The sequence below is a fragment of the Heterocephalus glaber genome, unplaced genomic scaffold (genome assembly GCF_053883595.1).
Source record: "Heterocephalus glaber isolate CG9 unplaced genomic scaffold, H.glaber_assembly_v1.0 deba00000594, whole genome shotgun sequence".
NCBI classification, from domain to species: Eukaryota; Metazoa; Chordata; class Mammalia; order Rodentia; family Bathyergidae; genus Heterocephalus; species Heterocephalus glaber.
This window is the reverse complement of record NW_028258151.1, coordinates 16,730,428-16,751,653: the sequence shown is the minus strand read 5'-3', so window position 1 is coordinate 16,751,653 and position 21,226 is coordinate 16,730,428. Positions and strand designations below refer to the sequence as shown.

Genomic DNA, 21,226 nt, shown 5'->3' with positions numbered 1-21,226 from the left:
ATCAAGGTGTGGTGGGATACGCCTGTCTGTAGTCCAAACTACTTGCCTACAAGTTCAAGACCAGCCTGGACAACATAACAGGAACTGGTCTCAAAAACAAGTAAACAAAGGGCCAGTGATTTAGCTCAGTGGTTCTGGCACCTGCCTCGCAGGAAAAAGGTCCTGAGTTCGATACTCGTACCAAAAAAAAAACCCAAGTAAATAAATATTCTACTAGAGATGTAATGATTAATACAAATAAACCAAAAATATATTCTAACTTTGTAAAAGCATGGTATTCTCTCTCAATTAGGGACAATGCCTATCAACGAGGAACTCAAGCCAAGAACATAGGAGTCATCTTCTAGTGCAAAAAGAGGTTCATCAAATACCATCAATTCTGTTCCAAAAATGCCTCTTGATTCAGCTACTGCTCCATCTCCACTCTCAGGGCCAAGAGTTTTAGTTATCATTTCTTCTAACGTTACAATAAATTCATACCTCAAATACTGAACTCTGGAATTCTCCCCTCACTAGACTCTCCTTCACAATACCTCTAAGGGTAATTTTTCTACAACTGATGATAGAGTCCTCCCTACCCCAGGTCACACTTCTAATGTCTCTCTACCACCTACCATATAAGGTACATACAACATGACTCAAGACTCTTTGTATCTCAGATCTACTTCTGTTCTTATGTGTCACTATCACTGATATTGGCAATGCTATTTTGAACTTCTACCACGGCACTACTTCACACTTTGCCTTTGAACATGCTGGCTCTTCCACTTGGAATTTCCTTCCTCATCCTCCAGCCTGCCTGAACAACCATTAGTGTTCTAGTATTCAACTGAGTAGTTATCTCCTGTTTGAAGATTTAAAAAAAAATATTTCTCAGTCACTCTTCTCTTTTTCTTTGCTCTGTACTTACTTGGAACCTCCTACATTTTATTTTTCGTAGAATTATTTCATTATATAACTTCCCTTACCAGACTATGAGATCAATGCATAAGATACTGACAGTGTTTGATGAATAAATGAGTGAGCACAAAAACAGAAAGAACTAAACTTCTAAACCTGTAACAATTCTTCTAGTTAATAACTAGAAAAGGTCTGGAGAATGTCAATTACAATAATTAAAGGGGCAGGAAGGAAGCAGCACTTTCATGTAAGAAAAGACTAAAGAAAATGGCTTGTTCAATTTACAAAGTCTGAAATGGATCATACATGGAGCAAACATCCTACTGTTCATTAAATCCTGGAAGTATTCCGCCAGGCACCATCACTACATCTTAAAAGTTTTTAGCAACTGTATTTCCAAAAGGTCCTTTTTATTTAAAGAAGAATAAACTTAAACGCAAAGTATGAAGTCCAGTTGTTAAGTCAAGACAACAATGGTGGAAGTGCACATATAAAGCATTTAACACAATGCCAATAAATATGCCAAATATCCATTTGTTATATATGTTGACTGTTATGCTTTCCATCAAAGAAATGTGCAACTACCTCTACAGAAAATATATGAACACCAATAATCATATACACTTTTCAATGTATGTCCCAGGTTGAGGCAAATTTTACTGCTAAGAAACATTTTTGGTTAGAAGGCAAATAAGTATATATACTATGTATCTGCTAGTCCAAAAGCAACCTTTATTTTTTGATAAGTTTCAACCTGCCTAACAAAGGTCAGTACTTTTCCTTTTTCCTTTTCCTTCCCTTAAGCACTCATCTTGGAGATACCCTAGATACAGATAGACTGACACACAAATAGATATAAATGTATAATACACAAAATTTTGCTTTGGGCAAGCAACATCAACAACTTCAGAAGCTGGGCATGACAGTAGTACATGGGAGGCTGAGGCAAGAGGATCCTAAATTCAAGCTCAGGCTGGGCAGTTTAGTAAAGCCCTATTTCAAAATTTAAAAGATGTGGAGGAGCAGGGCTGGGGAATGTGGCTTAGCCCTAGGTTCAATCCCTAATACAAAAAAAAGCTCTTGCCTTAAAGAAATCTACTCATAAACTAGGCATGGTGGTGCACACCTGTAATCCTAACTCTAGGAAACTGAGACAAGGAGGATCTCAAATTGAGCCCCGTCTGGGCAACTTAGCAACCTAATGAGACCTTGTTTCAAAATTTTAAAATAATAAAAAAGGGCTGGTGATGTAGTTCAGTGCAAAGGCCCTGGGTTCAATCCCAGGGATGGAGAGGAAAACAGAGAGCAGGGAGGGGAGTGGGAAAGGGAGGAGAGAGAAGGAGGGAGGAAGGAAGAAAAGTAGATAGGTCAGTCGGTCCGAAGGTTGATTGGCCTCCTAATGATGGGTAAAAATAATCAAATAATTGTAACACAAAGCTACTGGTCCTGGGCCAGGGATGTAGTTCAGTGGCACCATGCCTGCCTGGCAAGCACAAAGTCCTGAGTTCAATTCCTGGTACTGGAAAAAAAAAAATTAAAAGCTACTGGTCCTAAGTGCCTGAAGAATGTGACTAAGAAGTGCGCAAAAGAAGGATAACATCCCAGGGACTTGGAGGATAATTAGGAGCTTATCAAGAAGATACATTAAGAAAAAAAAAAGGGGGGGGGGGACAATGACGGCGTAGATGAAAGTTCAAGTCCAGCCTGGGTAACTTAGGGACTTAGAAAGATCTTGTCTCTAAATTTAAAAATCGGAAAAACAAAACACAAAACCAAAACAAACAAACAAAGACAGCCCAGGTTCAAAAACAAACTTCTGGAAGAGATGACAATCATAAATATATATGCAACAAATATTAATGCCCTCAACTATACAAAACAAATATTAATGGACATGAAAAACCAAATAAGCAGTAATACAATTGTAGTGGGGGACCTCAGTAGCCCACTGTCACAAATAGATCATCTAGACAAAAAAATCAACAACGAAATACTAGAATTGAACCAAGCTTTTCAACAAATGGTCTTAATAGATGTCTACAGAGTGTTCCACTCCACAAAATCAGAATATGCATTCTTTTCGGCTGCACATGGGTCATTCTCCAAAATAGACCACATGCTAGTTCATAGAACATGTTTAACTAAATGCAAAGGAATTGAACTTATCCCCTGTATATTAGCAGACTATAATGCAGTTAAACTGGAGATCAATAGCATAAGAAATCACAAGAACACCACAAACACACGAAGAGTGAATAACTCTCCTGAAAAACCAATGGGTCACAGAGGAAATTAAAGAAGAAATTAGACAGTTTCTACAATTGAATGATAATGGTAATACAACATACAGGAATTTATGGGACACAATGAAAGCAGTTCTATGAGAGAAATTCACAACAGTGAATCTCCATACTAGGAAAACAGAGCAAGCTCAAAAATGAACTCCTCCAGTTAGTCTCTAGTGATATAAGTTATACAGTGCCCTCTTGTGTCATTTTTGTCATCTATAAAATAAAAAGAAAAGCACCTATTTTTTTTAAAGCACCTATTTCATAAGATTACAAACACTGACTAAAAATGTACAAATGCTTAGAACAGTGCCTGATACACAGCAAGTCACATAGTCTGTTGGCTTCATGACACCACTCTCTTCTCCAGCTCCTCCCTCTCACTTGCTCTAAAGGGCATTCCATGTCTACCCTACTTCAATTACCAAACATATAAGAGGATTCAACCATATGCCCATAAGCCTTTCCTGAGGCCCAGAACACATCCAATTACCTACTCAACAGTTGTACTGTGAGGGGCCGGGGATTTAGCTCAGTGGTTTCGCCACCTGCTGCGCAAGTGCAAGGACCTGAGTTCAATCCCCGGTACCAAAACAAACAGTTTACTGTGATGTTTCACCAACACTTACATTCAACCTGTCCAAACTTACTCCAAAGTGAATGTACACTTCTCTGCTCAATCTCCAAACTGGCTCTTCCTTCAGTGTCCTCTACCCCAATAAAATAATTGTATAATAAGCCACACAGGAGGAAAACTTGAGTCATGCTTCTACGTACCTCTTTCACATGCAACCTCAACACATCCAATTAACCAAAGTCCTATGAGTCTGTTTTATAAATATTTCTCAAACTATTTCCTCTCTAATTTTACAGTCACCTCTCTCATCCATATACCACCATCATATCTTACCAGAACCACTGCAGTGGCCTCCTAACTGGTCTTCCCAAATCTATTCCTGTACTCACTCTAATTCTATCTCTACAACTCAGCCACTGGCATTAGTCCAAACATATACTACTCCTTCAAATTTCTGTCTTCCCACTACTTTAAGGATAATGCCCTATTTGATCTGACCCCTAACTATCTTGTCAAGATCCTTCTCCCTCTACTTATGACTCTATAGTTGCACTGTCTTTTTTTGTTTGGCTGCTGGACAGGTCTCTCAAACGTGTCAAATTCTTTCCAATCTTGGAGTTTCTGCATATGCTAATCACTCCTTTTCTGGTTACCTTTTTGTTTTTCTGGTTTTTTTGAGACAGTCTCACTATGCAGTTCAGTCTGGCCTTGAACTCACTATGTAGCCAAGGCTGGCCTCAAACTCAAAGTGATCCTCCTGCCTCAGCCACCTGAGTGCTAGGATTACATGCATGAGCTAAAACGTCTGGCTTTGCTGGTTACCTATTAACAGTATTACCTCAGTTTTAAAAGCTCCCTTCCTGAAAGTGATCTCTGATGCCTCAACCCACTACTCAATTCTAGATTAGTTCACCACATTATACTCTCATTGCATCCTGTATTCATCTTTGTAGCCCTCTGCATAACCACAATTACTATGATTAGTGTTTGTTTAGTGTCTGACTTTCCCACCAAACTGGAAGCTCTAAGATGAAAGGACCATGCCTGTCTTGCTCATTAATCCTAGTGGTGGCGAACCTATGGCACACATGGTGTAGCAGGCTGTTTGTTATCACTGAAAGCTCTAAAAGGTTTGCCATCACTGGCTATCCCAAGAGCCTTGCATGATGTCTAATATATAATACAATGCTTAGTAATATTTTCTCATTCTTACACCTTAGGTCTTTGTATTAGCTGGTCCCTATACCTTGAGCTGAGCTCTCTTAACCCAAATCTGGTTCCCTGAACACTTAAACATCAAGAACAATACATTGAAGTCGCAGTACAAAATGCAATCTTCTCAGGACACCTTTCATAGATTACCAATCTCAAGGAGGGGTTCCCAGCCTACAAGTATCTCATCACCCTCATAATTTCTTCAAAATATTCAGTATTATCTGAAATCACAATATTTAGAAATTCTAAAATAATAATAATTAAAAAGTTAAATTAAAAAAGTGCCTGGCCCAGCATGAAGCATTCAACAAACATGTTAAAGTAAATGAATCTCCTGAATGAGGAAATATGACTTGGGAATCACTCTAACTTCATCAGCAAAACATTTATAAACTGTGCTAAAATAAGGTTGAAGAGGCAGTATAGCTTACTTAGTACCATTCTGGAACCAGGCAGTCTATTCTGAATCCTGGCTATGTGCCTTCTTAGCCAGGTAACCTGGGGCAAGTCACTTAACTACGCTATGCCTCTTGCTCCAAGTCTGTGAAGTGGGAATCATAGAACCTACCTTAAAGGTTGTTGAGAAATAAATTAGCCAATACAGTTATACATCATTTAACAAGAATATATTCTGAGAAATGTGTCCTTGGGTGATTTCATCACATTGAAAACAACACAGAGTATACTTACAAAAACCTAGATGTAGCCAGGCCTGGTGGCGCACACCTGTAATCCCAGCACACAGGAGGCTGAGGCAGGAGGACAGAAAGTTCAAACCCAGCCTAGGCAAATTAGTGACTTAGCAAGACTGTCTCAAAAAAAGGAAAAGAGGCCTGGGCATGGTGACACATACCTGTAATCCTAGTACTTGGAGACTGAGGCAAGAGGATCACAAGTTCGAGACCAGCCTGGGCTGCATATTGAGTTCAAGGCCAGCCTGAACTACATAGAGAGACCCTATCTCAAAAACAGACAAAAAAAGTAAAAAAATAAATTAAATGCATAAATTATTACCCGTCCTAGTTGAAATGCACAAAGTGACTTTCCTTCATATCTTCTTTCCCTCCAACAAGGGTCACCATGTATAACCACACAGGCAGTATACTGTAGAACTACAAGGGCATCTTTTACCTAAAGATATATGAATAGCAACTTCTAGGATTCTGCAATTTAGTAGCTCTTCCCCCAAGTTCTGATAACTCCAAGAATTGTAAGAATTAAAAGACTAAGATGATGAAAAGACACAATAGGTTAATACTTTGAAATCTCTGTAAGTTTGATAAAATAATTACATTACGAATATACATTCTCTTCAAGTCACTGTCAGAAACAAGAGTATGCTAACCAGGGCTGAGGATTTAGCTCAGTGGCACCCCACCTGCCTCGCAAGTGTAAGGTCTTGAGTTTGATCCCTGGTACCAAAAAAAAAAAAAAAAAAAAAAAAAAAAAGAGTATGCTAACCAAATTACTGCCCTAACAAAAAAGTTCCTAATCTCCCTGATCCAGGGATATAAAGAGATAAAAGTCTGGAGGTTACTCTGAATTCACAGTGAGGACCATACCCAGTTCATGAGGTACTTTCTCAGGAATGATCATGGGATATTTGGCTATAGGGCAATATATACGCACATCAATACCACAGGTTTTATCTCCCCATTTTCCTATATATCAAAGAGAATGTCAGAATGGGATCTCTTGCTATAACTTAACAAATGTTCTTGACAGTGAATGCTTTTTTAAGTTACCTTAGATCTTAGGATATGTTTTTTTGACTTTTTGAGACAGTCTTGCTATGTGGTGCAGGCTGGTCTCATACTCTCCGTTCTTCTGCTACAGGCTCCTGATGGGGTTACAGGTATATACCACCACATCCAGCACAGTTATGTTGAAAGGAACAACTCAATCCAAGCCACACCCCCAAATATATATATATATATATAAAAAAATAGGAGTAATAAGGAAGAAATATGGAACTGGGTTGAAGACTGCAATGACTATAAAGTTAGTTTTGTGAAAATTCAACATTTCTTGCTTATTTTTGGGCAAAGCCCTGAAAAACAAATCTGAGACTGCTTTTGAGATGTTTTGTGTTAGAACACTAACTGAGCAGGAGATAATCAGGAAGAAAATATTGATCAAACCTACCTAACAGATATTTCCCTTATCACATCTGTCAATCTCACACTATTAACATTTTGAACCACTAACTGTTGTGTACATTATAGGACATTTTTAGCAGCGTCCTTAGCCAACCCACAAAATACTAATAGAGTACTCTCCCAAGTCTAATAATCAAAAAGGGCTCCAGATACTACCAAATATTTCCTGTGGGGCAAAGTCACCCTCAGTTGAGAATCCTTGTTTCAACTGAATCTGCTGGCTGGGTGTGGTGGTGCACACCTACAATCACAGCACTGGGAAAGCTGATGCAGGAGAATTGCTGTGAGTCCAAGGCCAGCCTGAGCTATACAGTGAGTTCAAGGCCAGCCTAGACCACAGAGTGAGAGCCTGTCTTAAAAAAACAAAAAATAAGTAAATAAATTTTCATAAATAAATAAATCTGTAACATCTCCAACTGTTTAACATCTCAAATTCTCTCTTCCCTTTCTCAAAAATTCTAGTCTTCCTCGTAACCCAGATTTAATCTCAAGTATACCTTAATTCTTTATTTATTTTTGTCTCCAAAGTCAGTTCTCGTCTAAAACCACAGCTGAAGGCAGGTGGTACATGAGTGTAATTCCAGCACTCTGGAGGCTAAGGCAGTAGAATTACAAATTCTAGTCCTATTTAGGCAACTTGGTGAGACCCTATATCAAAATAAAAATTTAAAAGAGCTAGGGATTATAGTTCAGTGCTAAAACCCTGGGTTCTATCCCTAGTACTACCAAAAAAAACCCAACTATCATTGGTAACAAAGATGATGTGCTCGCTTCGGCAGCACATATACTAAAATTGGTAACAAAGATGATGCTATGACTCAAGGCTCATGATCCCCAGTTAAGCAAGCATTCTTTCCATCATGCTACCCATTTCTTTGTTCTATCAGACCTTTACTGCCAATGTTTTAGCTTCTAACTCTTCCTTTCTATTTCTACCACCTATACCCATTGAAGTGGTTGTCTAACTTTTGCATGCATCAGAATCATTTGGCTTGTTAAAATACATAATGCAGGTCCCCCCTCAGAGTTTCTAATTCAGTAAGTTTGAACTGGAGGCCAAGATCTTGTATTTCTAACATGTCCCTGATTTTCACATAATAGTAATGTTGTGGAGAGAAGTATATTTTCAAAACCACAGCCTTAAGGATTCAAGTATCAGCCCAGCATGAAGATGCATATGTGTAATCCCAGCTACTCAGGAGACTGAGGCAGAAGGATCACAAATTGAGGCCAGTCTGGGCAACTTAGTGAAACTTTGTCTCAAAATAAAAACTAAAAAAGGAGTTGGGCATGTGACATAACATCTGTAATCCCAGCATTCAGAAGGCTGAGTCAAGAGGATCATTGTGAGTTTGAGGCCAGCCTGAGCTACAGAGTGATATCCTGTCTCAAAAAACCAAAATAAAAATAAAAATTTTAAAAAGGGCTGGAAGCCAGGCATGATGATGCACACCTGTAATCCCAACACTTAGGAGGCAGAGGCAGGAGAATAACCGAGAGTTTGAGGTCAGCCTGGGCTACATAGTGAGTTCAAGGCCAGCCTGCACTACACGAAGTGAGAGAGCTAGGCATGGTGGTGCACACCTGTAGCCCCAGCACTTGGGAGGCTGAGGCAGGAAGATGGCCATGAATTTAAGGCCAGCTTGAGCTACATAATGAGTCCAAGGCCAGCCTCAACTACATAGCAAGACCCTGCCTCAAAAAAAAAAAAAAAAAAAAAAGTGAAACCCTGTCTCAAAAATAAATAAATGAAGGCTGGGGATATAACTTATTAATGGTAGAATGTTTGTGAGTTTGATCCCTAGTGTAAAAAAAAAAAGTAATAATGAAGTTCAAGTACCTATCACCTGAAAAGATAGTATCTGGGTTCACTAACCCTTTTGTATGCAAATAATCTAGTTCACAAACAGAAGCATTTGGCAAAATTCGGCTGCTGTTTGCAAACTCTACATTAGGTGACAAACCCAACTGCGGCCATCTTTCCCACACAAACACAAACGGGGCCATCTTGCCCAAAATAGTAAACAAATAAAAGTTCATGAACCAAGGTATCACTGTATTTCAATAGTATTGTATTCTAGATAGCCTTCTGATGTGAAGCTGCAGAAACTACTCCTAAAATACAACTTATCAAATCTCTATATTGTATTAAGTTAAAAACACACTGTAACATCTAATGTCTACTGTTCACATCTGGCTTTGAAAATTGTTTAGGATATTTCTAACATTCTCAGCAATGCCTCCTAATAAAATAAACTACCTACTTTAGTCCCAACAATCTAGCAGATATCCATAAAAAGGTGTTGGGGGTTCAACCTCCACAGTAACACATAAAGCTATCTTTATGACTTTAAAAGGCCACCCTCATCCCTCCTCCTCTCTACCTACCTGAAGGAGGCCTTCACCACTGTATGTGCCAAAACCATTCATTTGGTCACTATTTTCTGCCTTTTATCTTTAGGGTTTAAGTTTTTAACAAATACTCACAGATAGAGAAAACCCCCAAGAACCTAAAATTTAAAACAGAAAACAAGGATATAAGTGACATGCATAAATAAAAAGCTTAACATATAGACAAATTACAAGGCACTGCCATTTTAATAGAGCAAGTGCGATAAATTCGAACTTCACAAAAACAATTTGCCAATTTTTTTTTTTTGCCAATTTTTTGGCTCACAATTTTGTTTTGTTTTGTTTTTGGTACCGAGGATCGAACTTGGAGCCTTGCACTTGCGAGGTAGGTGGCAGAACCACTGAGCTAAATCCCCGGCCCCATTTTTTGCCAATTTTTTAAAACACGATGAAACACTGTCAAGTATTTATAAGGTTCTCATTTAGATATTATGCAGACAGTTGTTAGGGAAGAAAATTTGAAAGTAACCTCAAAAAAAGTGACGCATTCAGTGTACAATTTCCTATATTATGAGTGGGTATAATTTATTTTCTGTATGAAATATACCACAGAAAATATCAGATGGAGTAAGAAATGGAGCTTGGAGTAAAGAGCACGGACCTTAAATTTAAGATCTGATCCACCCTTTAATAACTTTATAATCTTGGGACAAGTCTCTCCTTGAGCCTCCACTTCCATAATCAAAAATTTAAGGTTTAAGACTACACCCCATACGCACACCTGTACTCCCAGGACTCAGGAGCCTGAGGCAGGAGCATCATGGCGAGTTCGAGGCCAGTCTGGACTACATAGTAAGTTCAAAGCCAGCTCATAATGCATAGGAAGACCCTGTCTCAAAAAAAAAAAAAAAGACTACACTGCACACATGAATACTCAAATGCACACAAACACACGAAGCTGGGCATGGTGGTACATGCCTGTAATCCCAACATTTTGGGAGGCTGAAGAAGGAAGGCTGCAAGATTGCAAGTTGTGGGGCAGGGATTTAGCTCAGTGGCACCATGCCTGCTACGAAAGCACAAGGTCCTGAGTTCAATCCCCAGTACCACAAAAAACAAAAACAAAAAATAAACAAAAAAAAAACCACCTAAGATTGCAAATTGTCTGGGCAGCTTAGTGAATTCAGGACCTTGTCTCAAAATTAAAAATAAAGGGCTGGGGATGTAGCTCACTATGAAGGCCCTGAACTCAATTCTGAGTACTGAGAACAAAACCTACCAAACAAAAACTATACCATCTACCTTAAAGAGTTGGTTTGATGATTAAATAAGGTAACATATATGTAAAAATTTAACCTAGCATTTGGCACATATGTTTATTAAAGAAAAAAACAGAAGCAAAAATAAATAAGTAATATTAAATAATTTTTTACTTTGCAATGTTGGGAATGTAACTCAGTGCCTCATACACGCTAGGCAATCACTCTACCACTGAATTAAATTCCCAACCCCCCCCCTTTTTTTTTTGGTACTGGGGATCAAACTCGGGTCCTTGCACTTGTGCAGCAAGTGGGGAAACTACTGAGCTAAATCCCCAGGCCCCCAGCCCTTTTTTATTTTTTGAAACAGGGTTTTGCTAAACTGCCCAAGTGAGACTCAAATTTGGGATCCTCTTGCATCAGCCGGCCCTTAGTGTTAGTTTTATCACAGGTGTGTGCCACAGTGCTCAGCTCAGAGTATACTTTTAAATTCAACTAGAGCTGGGTTCAGTGGCACACAACTATAATCTCAGCACTCAGGAGGATCACTCGGAATTCAGGTCCAGCTTGGGCTACATAGTGAGTTCAAAGCCAGCCTGAATTACATAGTGGGACCCTTTCTCAAAAAATAAATAGTCGGGAGGGCCGGGGATTTCGCTCAGTGGTTTCACCACCTGCTATGCAAGCACAACGACCGGAGTTCAATCCCCGGTACCAAAAAAAAAAAAAAAAAAAAAAATTTGAGGGCCAGGGATTTAGCTCAGTGGTTTCGCCGCCTGCTGGGCAAGCACAAGGACCTGAGTTCGGTCCGTGGTACCAAAAAAATTAAATAAATAAATACATAAATAAATAGTTGGGCTGGGGATTTAGCTCAGTGGTTCTGCCGCCTGCCTCATAAGTGCAAGGTCCTGAGTTCGATCCCCAGTACCAAAAAATACAGACATACATACATACATAAAGTCAATTGGGGAAAAAAGTCAACCAGACGTTTTGTTTTAGTGATCCAGCTACTTTAAACATGTTTACCTGACATGTAGGTTAAAGCTTAATGCTGGTTTATACTAGAACAGCCTTTGGATTGAGCTACAGGCCCAGCCCTTTTTGATTTTTGACAGAATCTTTCTGAATGGCAAAACTGCCCAGAATGGGCTCATATTTGAAATACTGTATTGCCTCACCCTCACACAGTGTTGGGATTACAGATATGTGCTGCCCACTTCAAACCTAAATTTTTATGTGTTAACTGCTTAGGCTTTCTGGTTCTTATCTACACTGCAAGACTCAACATTCCGATAGAATGTTCATCTCTATATTCCAAAATCCACTCCACTGACCTATTCCTAGCAGAAAACTGATAGTGTCCAAGTGTGGTGGCACACTCCTGAAATCCCAGCAACAGGGAGGCTGAGGCAGGAGAATCACTGTGAGTTTGAGGCTAGTCTGGGTTACATGAGATTCTATCTCAAAAAAAAGTATTAAAGTAAACTACACTAAAGTAAAGTACACCATCAGGGCTTTCAATAATATCAACAAATACTTTAACATATACTACATGTCAGTCACTACTTGAAGCATTCAGTATAAAGCATAAATAAACAAACAAAAAAAGCAGCCTTAGCCAGGCATGGTGGCACACACCTGTAATCCCAGAACTGGAGAAGCTGAGGCAGGATGATGGCTGCAAGTTCAAGGCCAGCCTGGGCTACACAGCAAGACCCTGTCTCAATAAACCAAAAAACAAAACAAAACAAAACAAGAACATCCTAACTCTCATACAGTTTACACTCAAGTAGAAAGCTGTGCACTAACAGTAAGTACAGTAGTGATTAATACTCAGCAAAATAAAACAAGAGGAAGTGATAGGACTTAAACATAGTCCTCACTCTGGATCCCAAAATACATCTTACTATGTAAGAATAAATAAGCTCCTTCATCTGCATTTTAAATTACCTGAAAACAAGTTTTTCATCTACATTATCAGGAAGGAGACTGCAAAAATCAGAACAGTGCTACTGAGTATGGTGGCTCACACCTGTAATCTCAGCACTTAGGAGGCTGAGGCAGGAGGACTGGCATGAGTTCAAGCCCAGCCCTGGCTACATAGTGAGTTCAAGACAGGGCAGAATTACATAGCAAGACCCTGTCTCAAAAATAAATACGAGTTGTCCTCTTCTAATATATAATGAAGGCTAAATCTCATGAAATACTGTAATAAGCAAAAGCAGCAATTTGTAACACCTATAATATTTTTCTAGTTGTTAGCAACATGAAAGCCTGAAGTGGTCCCACATGCCTCTAATCTCAAAACTCAAGAGGCTTAAGAGACTGAGGCAGAAAGATCACTGCAAGTTTAAGGCTAGTCTACACTACATGGAGTTAAGGCCAGCCTGGACTAGATAGCCAGACCCTGTCTCAAAAAACAAACAAAAAAATAAAACACACATATATACACAGAGTATAATACATTCATGCCAGGAAACTCAAAAGACTTAAAATAAGTATTCCATTTTGCCTAGTCGACTCCTTGTCAGAAAGACCTTAAAGTGGGGGTCATTCAAGCTAGAATGTTTTTGTTAAAGGGATAATCTGATAACTGCTGCTGAATTTGAAAAGACAATTTCAGGATGAGGTGGGACTATCAGGAGGACTTCAGTGCTCCCAGTTCCCACCAACAGATAAAAAGATTGAGCTATATTACAGAGTCATGCTACCAATGTTAGCAGAATTGAACATCCAATAGGATAATAATATCCTTTAGAAAATCTCTTAATCTCGTCATCAAGATTGACAAGCAAATTGAATTCTCAACATCTTCCCCTTCACATAATACAACCAGGCTTAGGTGAACTTAAAAAAAAAAAAAAAAAATTCAGGTTCTTTAACTCCTTTATCGCAAATATATTGTCTTCACTTTTTTTATATTGATTTGGCCATTTTTTTCTACAATCCTCTTTCGCAGGAGTTAGTGAATTTTTCCTACACCAAATGTAACTATGTATGTGCATACATGTTGGGGACCGATATTATAATCCAGTATTATTAAAGTATATAACAAAGGTTATCTTTTCAAATAAAAATAAAAAAGTTCCAAATTAAAACTGAAAGTCATCATGCAAAACAATAGAGAAAACTCATATACTTACTTTAGTAATGTTATTCTGCCTTTGGTTTTCCTATACAATAATAAGTATTACACAGGGGCAATATGGTTACAAAAACCTAAAAGTTCACCAAGTATAGCTTTACGGATTTTTTTTGAGACAGGGTCTCACTATATAGTTTGGGCTGGCCTTGAACTCACTATATATCTCAGGCTGGCCTCAAACTGGCAGCGATTCTTCTGCCTCAGCCTCCTAAATACTGGGATTAGAGAAGTATGCCACCACATCTATAGATTTTGTTTTTGTTTTTTTAATGTAGTGCTGAGGGGCCAGGGATTTAGCTCAGTGGTTCCGCCGCCTGCCTCGCAAGCCAAGGACCCAAGTTCGATCCCTGATACCAAAAAAACCCCAAAAAACCTTAATGTAAGTGCTGAGGATCGAACTCAGGGCCTCCAGCATGCTAGGCATATGCTCTACAACTGAGCTATATTCCCAATCCCATATAGCTTTATGAATTTAACTAACAATTTAGACTTAGGAATTGTAAGATACTCTACTAAGTATTCTCAATAAGCAAATAAGTAAATATGAACAGTAACAAAAACTCAAAACCACTCCAACACTTGGCTATTCAAACCAAATACATATATAAGAAAAAGTTCCATGCTTAGTATGTGCCAATGTTTCTTAATAAAGTTCTCTATTCAAATTTACCAGAAATACAGAAATAAACCATCTTTACACCTCAGGATAACCAAATACCACACTATCGCCAAAACGAAGCTTCTTTTCCTCCCACTGGAGTACCTCCTCAGGTACAAACAGATACAAATCTGCCTTGGAAGATCTGGCTTTAAAAAGACTAAAATTTTCATTTAAACAAACAAAGCTAAGTCTTGTTTAAGAAAACCCAAACACTAGGTAGCTCTTTTGTCATTTCCTAGCTGTTCAACTCAAACACTACAAAATAAGCATACTAGTTCCAGAAAGTAGAGCTTATGCCCCAAATCAAATCAATCAATCTATTTATCTCCTTCAAAGTTACAATTCTTTTCCACATGTAATAGGTAAATAAAGTTTGGCAAAATACAAATTTTAAACTATTTCTGATTTTTAAGAACGACTTGCTAGGCTTGGTGGCACACACTTGTAATCCCAGCACTCAGGAGCATGAGGAAGAGTATCACCATGAGGTTAGAGGCCAGCCTGAACTACATAGTGGGACCCTGCCTCAGAAAGAAAAAAAAAGACTTGTCACAAACGTGATATAAACATATCAAAATTTGCTTTACCAAATTCACTATGCACTCAAAATAGCTACAGTAGGAAAAAACATTAAAAGGATATATTCAAACATGAAGTTCTTATTAATAACAACTTTTTTAAAAAGAGAGATAGACTCCTGGATACAAAAGTCACTTCTGTCCCAAAACAAATTTAGACTCAGACTTTTAAAATGAGACTGTGTTTTCTCTCCCAAGAGGCTACTTTGAAGGTATTTCAAAGAATGATCACAAAGATTTTATTCCCTAATACATTAAGTAATAAATAATCAATAACACTCTAATCCAACGTATTTTGTGATTCAATTAAATTTAACAACTAAATATAGCATGGAACTACACAAATTTTAACCACTGAGCCAAATTAATTAATCTAGCATTTTTTCTCTCTTTCCAACTTTATGTTCCCTTGTCAATAACCACAAAACAGTAGACAGACACAATGGGGTTGGCAGTACAGCTCAGTGGTTGAGCACTTGTCTAGCATGAAGGAAGCTCTGGGTTTCATCCCATCACCATGCAAAAAGAAAAAAAGAACGTGCATGTGTGTGTGTGTGTGTGTGTGTGTGTGTGTGTGTGAAATTAATGACTATAAAAATGACCATAAGTCTTTGAGGACAAGGAAAAAAAAAAGTTTTAAAGCTTTTCAGTACTTCATTTAATGGAAGTTCTTCATCCTGCCTTTTGTAAGTCTTAAAACTCCTCAAATAAGATCTAACTTGATCAATAAAAAAAGCTCTAATAGGGCCGGGGATTTAGCACAGTGGTTTCGCCACCTGCTGCGCAAGCCCAAGGACCCAAGTTCGATCCCTGGTACCAAAAAAACAACAAAAAAGCTGTAATACGGCCGGGGATTTAGCTCAGTGGTTCTGCCACCTGCCTCGCAAGCTCAAGGTCCCGAGTTCGATCCCCAGTATCAAAAACCCAAAAACAAACAAAAAAAAGCTGTAATATGAGCACTCACTACACAGAGATATTAAAAGTTTCAGCCAGTCACAGATACACATGCCTATCATCCCACCTACTTGAGAAGCTAAGGTAGGAGGATTGTAAACTCCAGGCCATCCTGGGCAACTTAAGATACTACCTAAAAATAAAAAGGGATGGTGATGTAACTCAGTGATAGAGTGCTACCTCCCTCATATTCATGAGGCCTTGGATTCAATCCCCAGTATCTCCCCACCAAAAAAAGAAAAAGTTTTATGGACAAACCGACATTCAAATAAACTACCTACACATTTTCTTATCACAGCACTTTAGGAGAATGAGGCAGGAGGATCCCAGAGCAACTCAGTGACACTCTCAAAAATTTTAAAATGGGCTTGAGGATATGTAGTTTAGTGCGAAGGCTCTGGATTCAATCCCCAGTACTACACATACAAAAAATTACATTATAGAAGGTATTTATACTTGAGATATAAATTTGTCATATAATCACACAAAAGTTACCCTAAACTTCAAAATCGTTATTCAAAATTCTGATAAAGAACCCCAAAATATATGATGTACTCTCATACAAAACTGCTCAATAGCACGTTTACCAAAAGAAAAAACATGCTAGATAAGGAAAAGGTTAATGTATGCAACAGGTAGCACTCATCTTACAATTAGATAAAGAAATATCTTACCAGGACAAAAGTCAAAAAGTCCTTGCTTGGATCTTACCATTATACCACTCTATCTTGTTATAAAACATGAAAAGTTTTGCTTGCTGAAACACTCTTTCTCTAGATCCTAAGACCGCTCAGATATCTACCTAACAGTTTAAAATTTCTCAGCCTTTAGCCTTGCCGGGTGTGGTGATGCACTTGGGAGGCTGAGGCAGGAGGACTGCCACAACTTTGAGGCTAGCCTGAACTACATAGTGAAACCCCGTCTTAAAAGAAAAAACCTTTGGGGATTTAGCTCAGTGGTTTCGCCATCTGCTGTGCAAGCACAAGGACCCGACTTCGATCCCTGGTACCAAAAAAAAATAAAAGAAAGAAAAAAACCTCAGTCTGACATGATAAATAGGAATTCCACATAGCAATTACTACCTGAGAAAGGAGTTTTGCAGTATCCTCTTTTTCTATTCCCAAAGAAGTTTAATTCAAATGTTAGAATGTCAAAACAAACTCTAAACATTTGTAAAATTATAAGAAGTCCACTACTATACATAGCACTTAAAACAGACATAACAAAGTGTAACTACAACATATGGATTGAGAACTAGCAAATCACTGAAATGAGGCTCACCAAATCATATGCCTGCCTGATAATACACACCAAACCTTTTTAACAATCACATTTTTAAAAATGGAGCCTTGCTCAAAGAGTGAGGTTCAACAGAAAATGGACTAGAAAATCATTCTTTTGGGCCAGGGATTTAGCTCAGTGGTACCACTGCCCGCCTCACAAGCACAAGGTCCTGAGTTCGATGCCTAGTACCAAAAAAAGAGAAAGAAAATTATTCTTTTTCCTACAAATTCAGTCTAAAATGCAGAGCCAAATAAAACCACCATAAATTCCTTTAGTAATATTCTAGGCCTTTCAGTTCAGCAAATTTTACATAATACATACACTGTGGGTTTCCTCATATCCCACTCCATAAACACAAGTTCAATTTTTCTAAAATGAATATATGGTTAGAATATTAATAAAGGTCTCTTTGAATGAGGAAAACAGAAATCTTAAACTCCACAGGAAAACAATGAGAAGGAAGCATATGCACACACACAGGCACACAGAAGTTAAATCTCTCTAAATGACTACAATTTCTTTCAACAAGATATATCTCATACATTCCTCCCAAAATACAAAATACAGAACTTCATCAACATCTTTTATTCTATTCTCAATCAATCCCTCAACAACTCTGCAAGCCTACCAAAGTGTTAATTTATTAACATAATCCACAGTTCTACTCCCCATCTCAAAAATCACAAATCCTGGGTCTGCATAATCCTAAAAAAATGATATACAATCATCCTTTCTCAAACTTTTGTCTCTAAAATTTACATTCTAATGTAACTTATTCAATTAGATTTTTTATAGTCTCAGTATTGTAAAATTGGGAATCCTTGTCTCACTATAATCTAAAATATCTTTTGATTTATAATGGTTTCTATAAAAGTTAAAGCTGCAATTCCATCTTCAAACATGATGAATATTAAGGCTTCAACTACTTGACCAAACCCCAAATGAGATACTAATATTTTAATGTCTCACATTAAATTAGTGTATAATCACCCCTAACTGGTACACAGAAAAGTCACCTGAAAAGTTTAATAACACTAAACTCACAAATGAAAGCAAAATAGTTATTCTAGTTCAAAACTGGAGAAAAAAAAAAAGAAAATACTAACCAATCTCTGGCTGTAACGAATTCTTTCTTCTTCGGGTTCCATCTCTCACTCTTCTGTTGAAATTACTATAAAGAAACCACTCCAGGACTGCCTTCCTCTTCCTCCTTAGGAACCAGATTGCAACACTAAAGAATAATGATATGAGAGATGAGAACTCAATTCTCAAACTTATGCTTTCTTTCCACAGAAAAGAGTACTGTATTTAAGGTATAAGTTAAAGCTTCTCTGAGAAATCAGATTCTTCTCCATTAGTCTGGGACCCTTCTGCTCTTGGGCAAGTGGTTCCATGTCATGTTCAACGTTAATCACCACATTCAACTGTCCGAGGCCTAAGCAAAAGGAGATGTTGGTTTCAGTTCCTTGCGAACAGGCCACACCACTTACTTCTGCCTACGGGACGGCAATTACCAAAGCTCCCCTTTATGGCAGGATTAGCAAAAAAAAAAAAAAAAAAAGAAAGAAAAGGAAAGAAAAAGAAAACGAAAAAGAAAAAGAAATGGGGGGGGGGGGCCCCTGCAGAACTTTTATCTCTAGAGAGCTGACCAGGTGAAGCATGCCTGAATTAATCCAGATCCTAACCAAAATAGTTCTTATACTGGTAATTAGAAACTAAGGAAAAGAAGGGCAGACTGTCTTACTATATTAAAAGAGGACAAGAAATTAGAATTTGAAGAAAGATTCCCCATACCCCTCCAGTAAGGCAACACAATTGTCGCCTTTCTTTCCCAGACCTAACCTCCACCCCAACACAATATATGCAGAACTCTGAAACAAATGCGAGAGTTGTAAATAGACAAAAATCAAGTCTGATCTTTTTGGATATAGCAATAAATGAAACAACTCGATCTATGAATAAAAACAAAACACACCCTTTGAAAAAATTAAATAAAGAACGGCTGACGCGACAGTCAATCCGTAATACTAAGCAAGGGTTTTCATTTTTCTAAACATTCTTATGGATAATGGCTTCCATTGGGAATGCAAATTTTTCCTCTTCTGTAACTACATTACGGCCACATTAACAGCATCCTTTCAGAACTGCTAGGAGACCAGAGGACCCGATGACATAGTTTGCCAGAACAGTTCGTGGCAGTGTCCTCCCTGAGGAAGCCTTCGCTCACTGCCGGGAGAAAGACCGTGTCTGCACCCCCTGGGCGAGGGCCGCCCGGGTCGGACAAGAAAAACGGGAAATCTCGCCACCCGTCCCCAAGAAAGGCGTCCCAGTGGTTTACCCATTGGAAAAAGAAATAAAAACTTTAAATCTTCTGATAACACAGCTAACCAAACTTCCCAAGGCGGAGGGGGGAGGGGGAATCTCACCGGGGATTTTGCTCTAGAGTTCTTGTCCAAGTGAGAAGTGAAAGATTCCAAAAACTGAGAGGAAAAATTAAATCCCAAACGTCGTCTTCGGTTATTCCGTGGATCAACCCAGTATCCAGAGAGGGTCAAAGCGACCCGGAAAAGAGGAAACAGTTGCTGGATCCAACCTTCTCTTCTGGCTTTGAAGACCAGGCGTCGGAGGCGTAGGAGAGGGGAGGAACGACCCCCGGTGCCTCGCCCGGACTGGCGGTCAGCCGCCCGAAGGCCGGGCCGGCCTGGCCGCAGGGAGCGCCCTCCTCGCCGTGCCCTGGGCCAGCAGCAGTCGGCCGCCTCGGGAGCCGGGGAGCGGCGGCCGATGAGCTGAGACCGGCCGGGCCGAGGCTCCCAGCGTCGCTTGGCCCCCCGGAACGTGGGCCCTGGCCCCAAGGGACAGAGAGAGCGGGAGCGGCGCGGCGCGCGGAGCTGGGGGCCCGGGCTGCCCTCACGTCTCCCCTTCAGCCCGGGCTCCGCGCTGCGGGACGAGCCCCCGGCTACTCCCCAGCCGCAGTAGAGACTCCGGGGTATGGGCCCCCTGGCGTTGCCCCTCCTCCCAGAGCGCCCTCTGCCCAGGATAGACAGAGCGGCGACAGGCCCAGCCGCTGGGACGGTGATCAGGGACCTGCAGCCGCCGCCGCCGCTGCTGGGGAGGGGTGTTGTTTCCCTCACACAGGAGGAGCCGCCGAAGCAGCCGCCGCCATTTTGAACCCGTCAGACTCTCACATACACACTGCTCTCCGCGGCGCACTGCGCAGGCGCCGCCTCCCCACCCCTCCTCCGGTTAGCTCCTCCACCCCCACCACCTTCTAGCTTCCCTTTGCTTCTTACCGCTCTCCCGGGTGCACGTGAACGCGCACGCGTCACTCCCCTCTAACGCCGACACATCGCCAGCGCGCGCACGCGCACATGCGTCGGCCTCGAATCGCCCGCGCCCCGCGACGCCGACGCGGCTCCCCGCCCCCCTCTCGCGTCAGCCTGCCCGCCCTCTAGCCGGCCTCCCGCCCCCGCTCCCCGCCGGCCAGCTTCCAGGGCTCGGGCCCGGCTGGCTGCTCGCGCCTGCGCGCAGAGCGCTATCCTCTGCGCGCGCCCTCCCCCATGCACCCTCCCTCGAACACACACTCTTCGCCTCAGTGACCCCGCCCCTCGCCGGCCAGCTGCGCCGGCCACCCTCCCCCACGTCTCCTGGGAGGGTGGTGACCCCCGAACCCCCACCAAGCACAACATCCCCCCAAGCTATGGGGAGCGGCTCCCCTTTCCCCTTCAGCGGCTCTCTGCCCCAGGCGGCCCGTCACAGTCACAGTCACATAACCTGAGGGCCGGGTGGCCTGGGCCAGGGCAGCCGTCGCCCGCCACAAAGCGGAGTCCCCCGGGGTCAGGCCGCTGTGCCGGGGT

At 40.4% G+C, this 21,226-nt stretch overlaps 1 protein-coding gene across 11 annotated transcripts in view; it reads right to left on the bottom strand.

Moving 5' to 3' along the window:
* The window catches only part of Kdm2a (lysine demethylase 2A), a 119,522-nt gene extending 98,964 nt beyond the window's left edge, over positions 1-20,558 (bottom strand). Inside the window, exons 1-5 of one of the 11 annotated variants that reach the window (XM_087205014.1) lie at positions 18,479-18,604; positions 12,389-12,471; positions 10,271-10,380; positions 9,627-9,649; positions 5,995-6,111 (exon numbers count right to left, since the gene is read on the bottom strand). In XM_087205014.1, the coding sequence (XP_087061140.1) occupies positions 5,995-6,111; positions 9,627-9,649; positions 10,271-10,313 (183 nt within the window). In that variant the 5' untranslated portion in view covers positions 10,314-10,380; positions 12,389-12,471; positions 18,479-18,604. The other 10 variants (XM_087205013.1, XM_087205016.1, XM_087205022.1 and 7 more) reach the window with 10 other exon arrangements.
* Between the last annotated feature and the right edge of the window lie 668 nt (positions 20,559-21,226).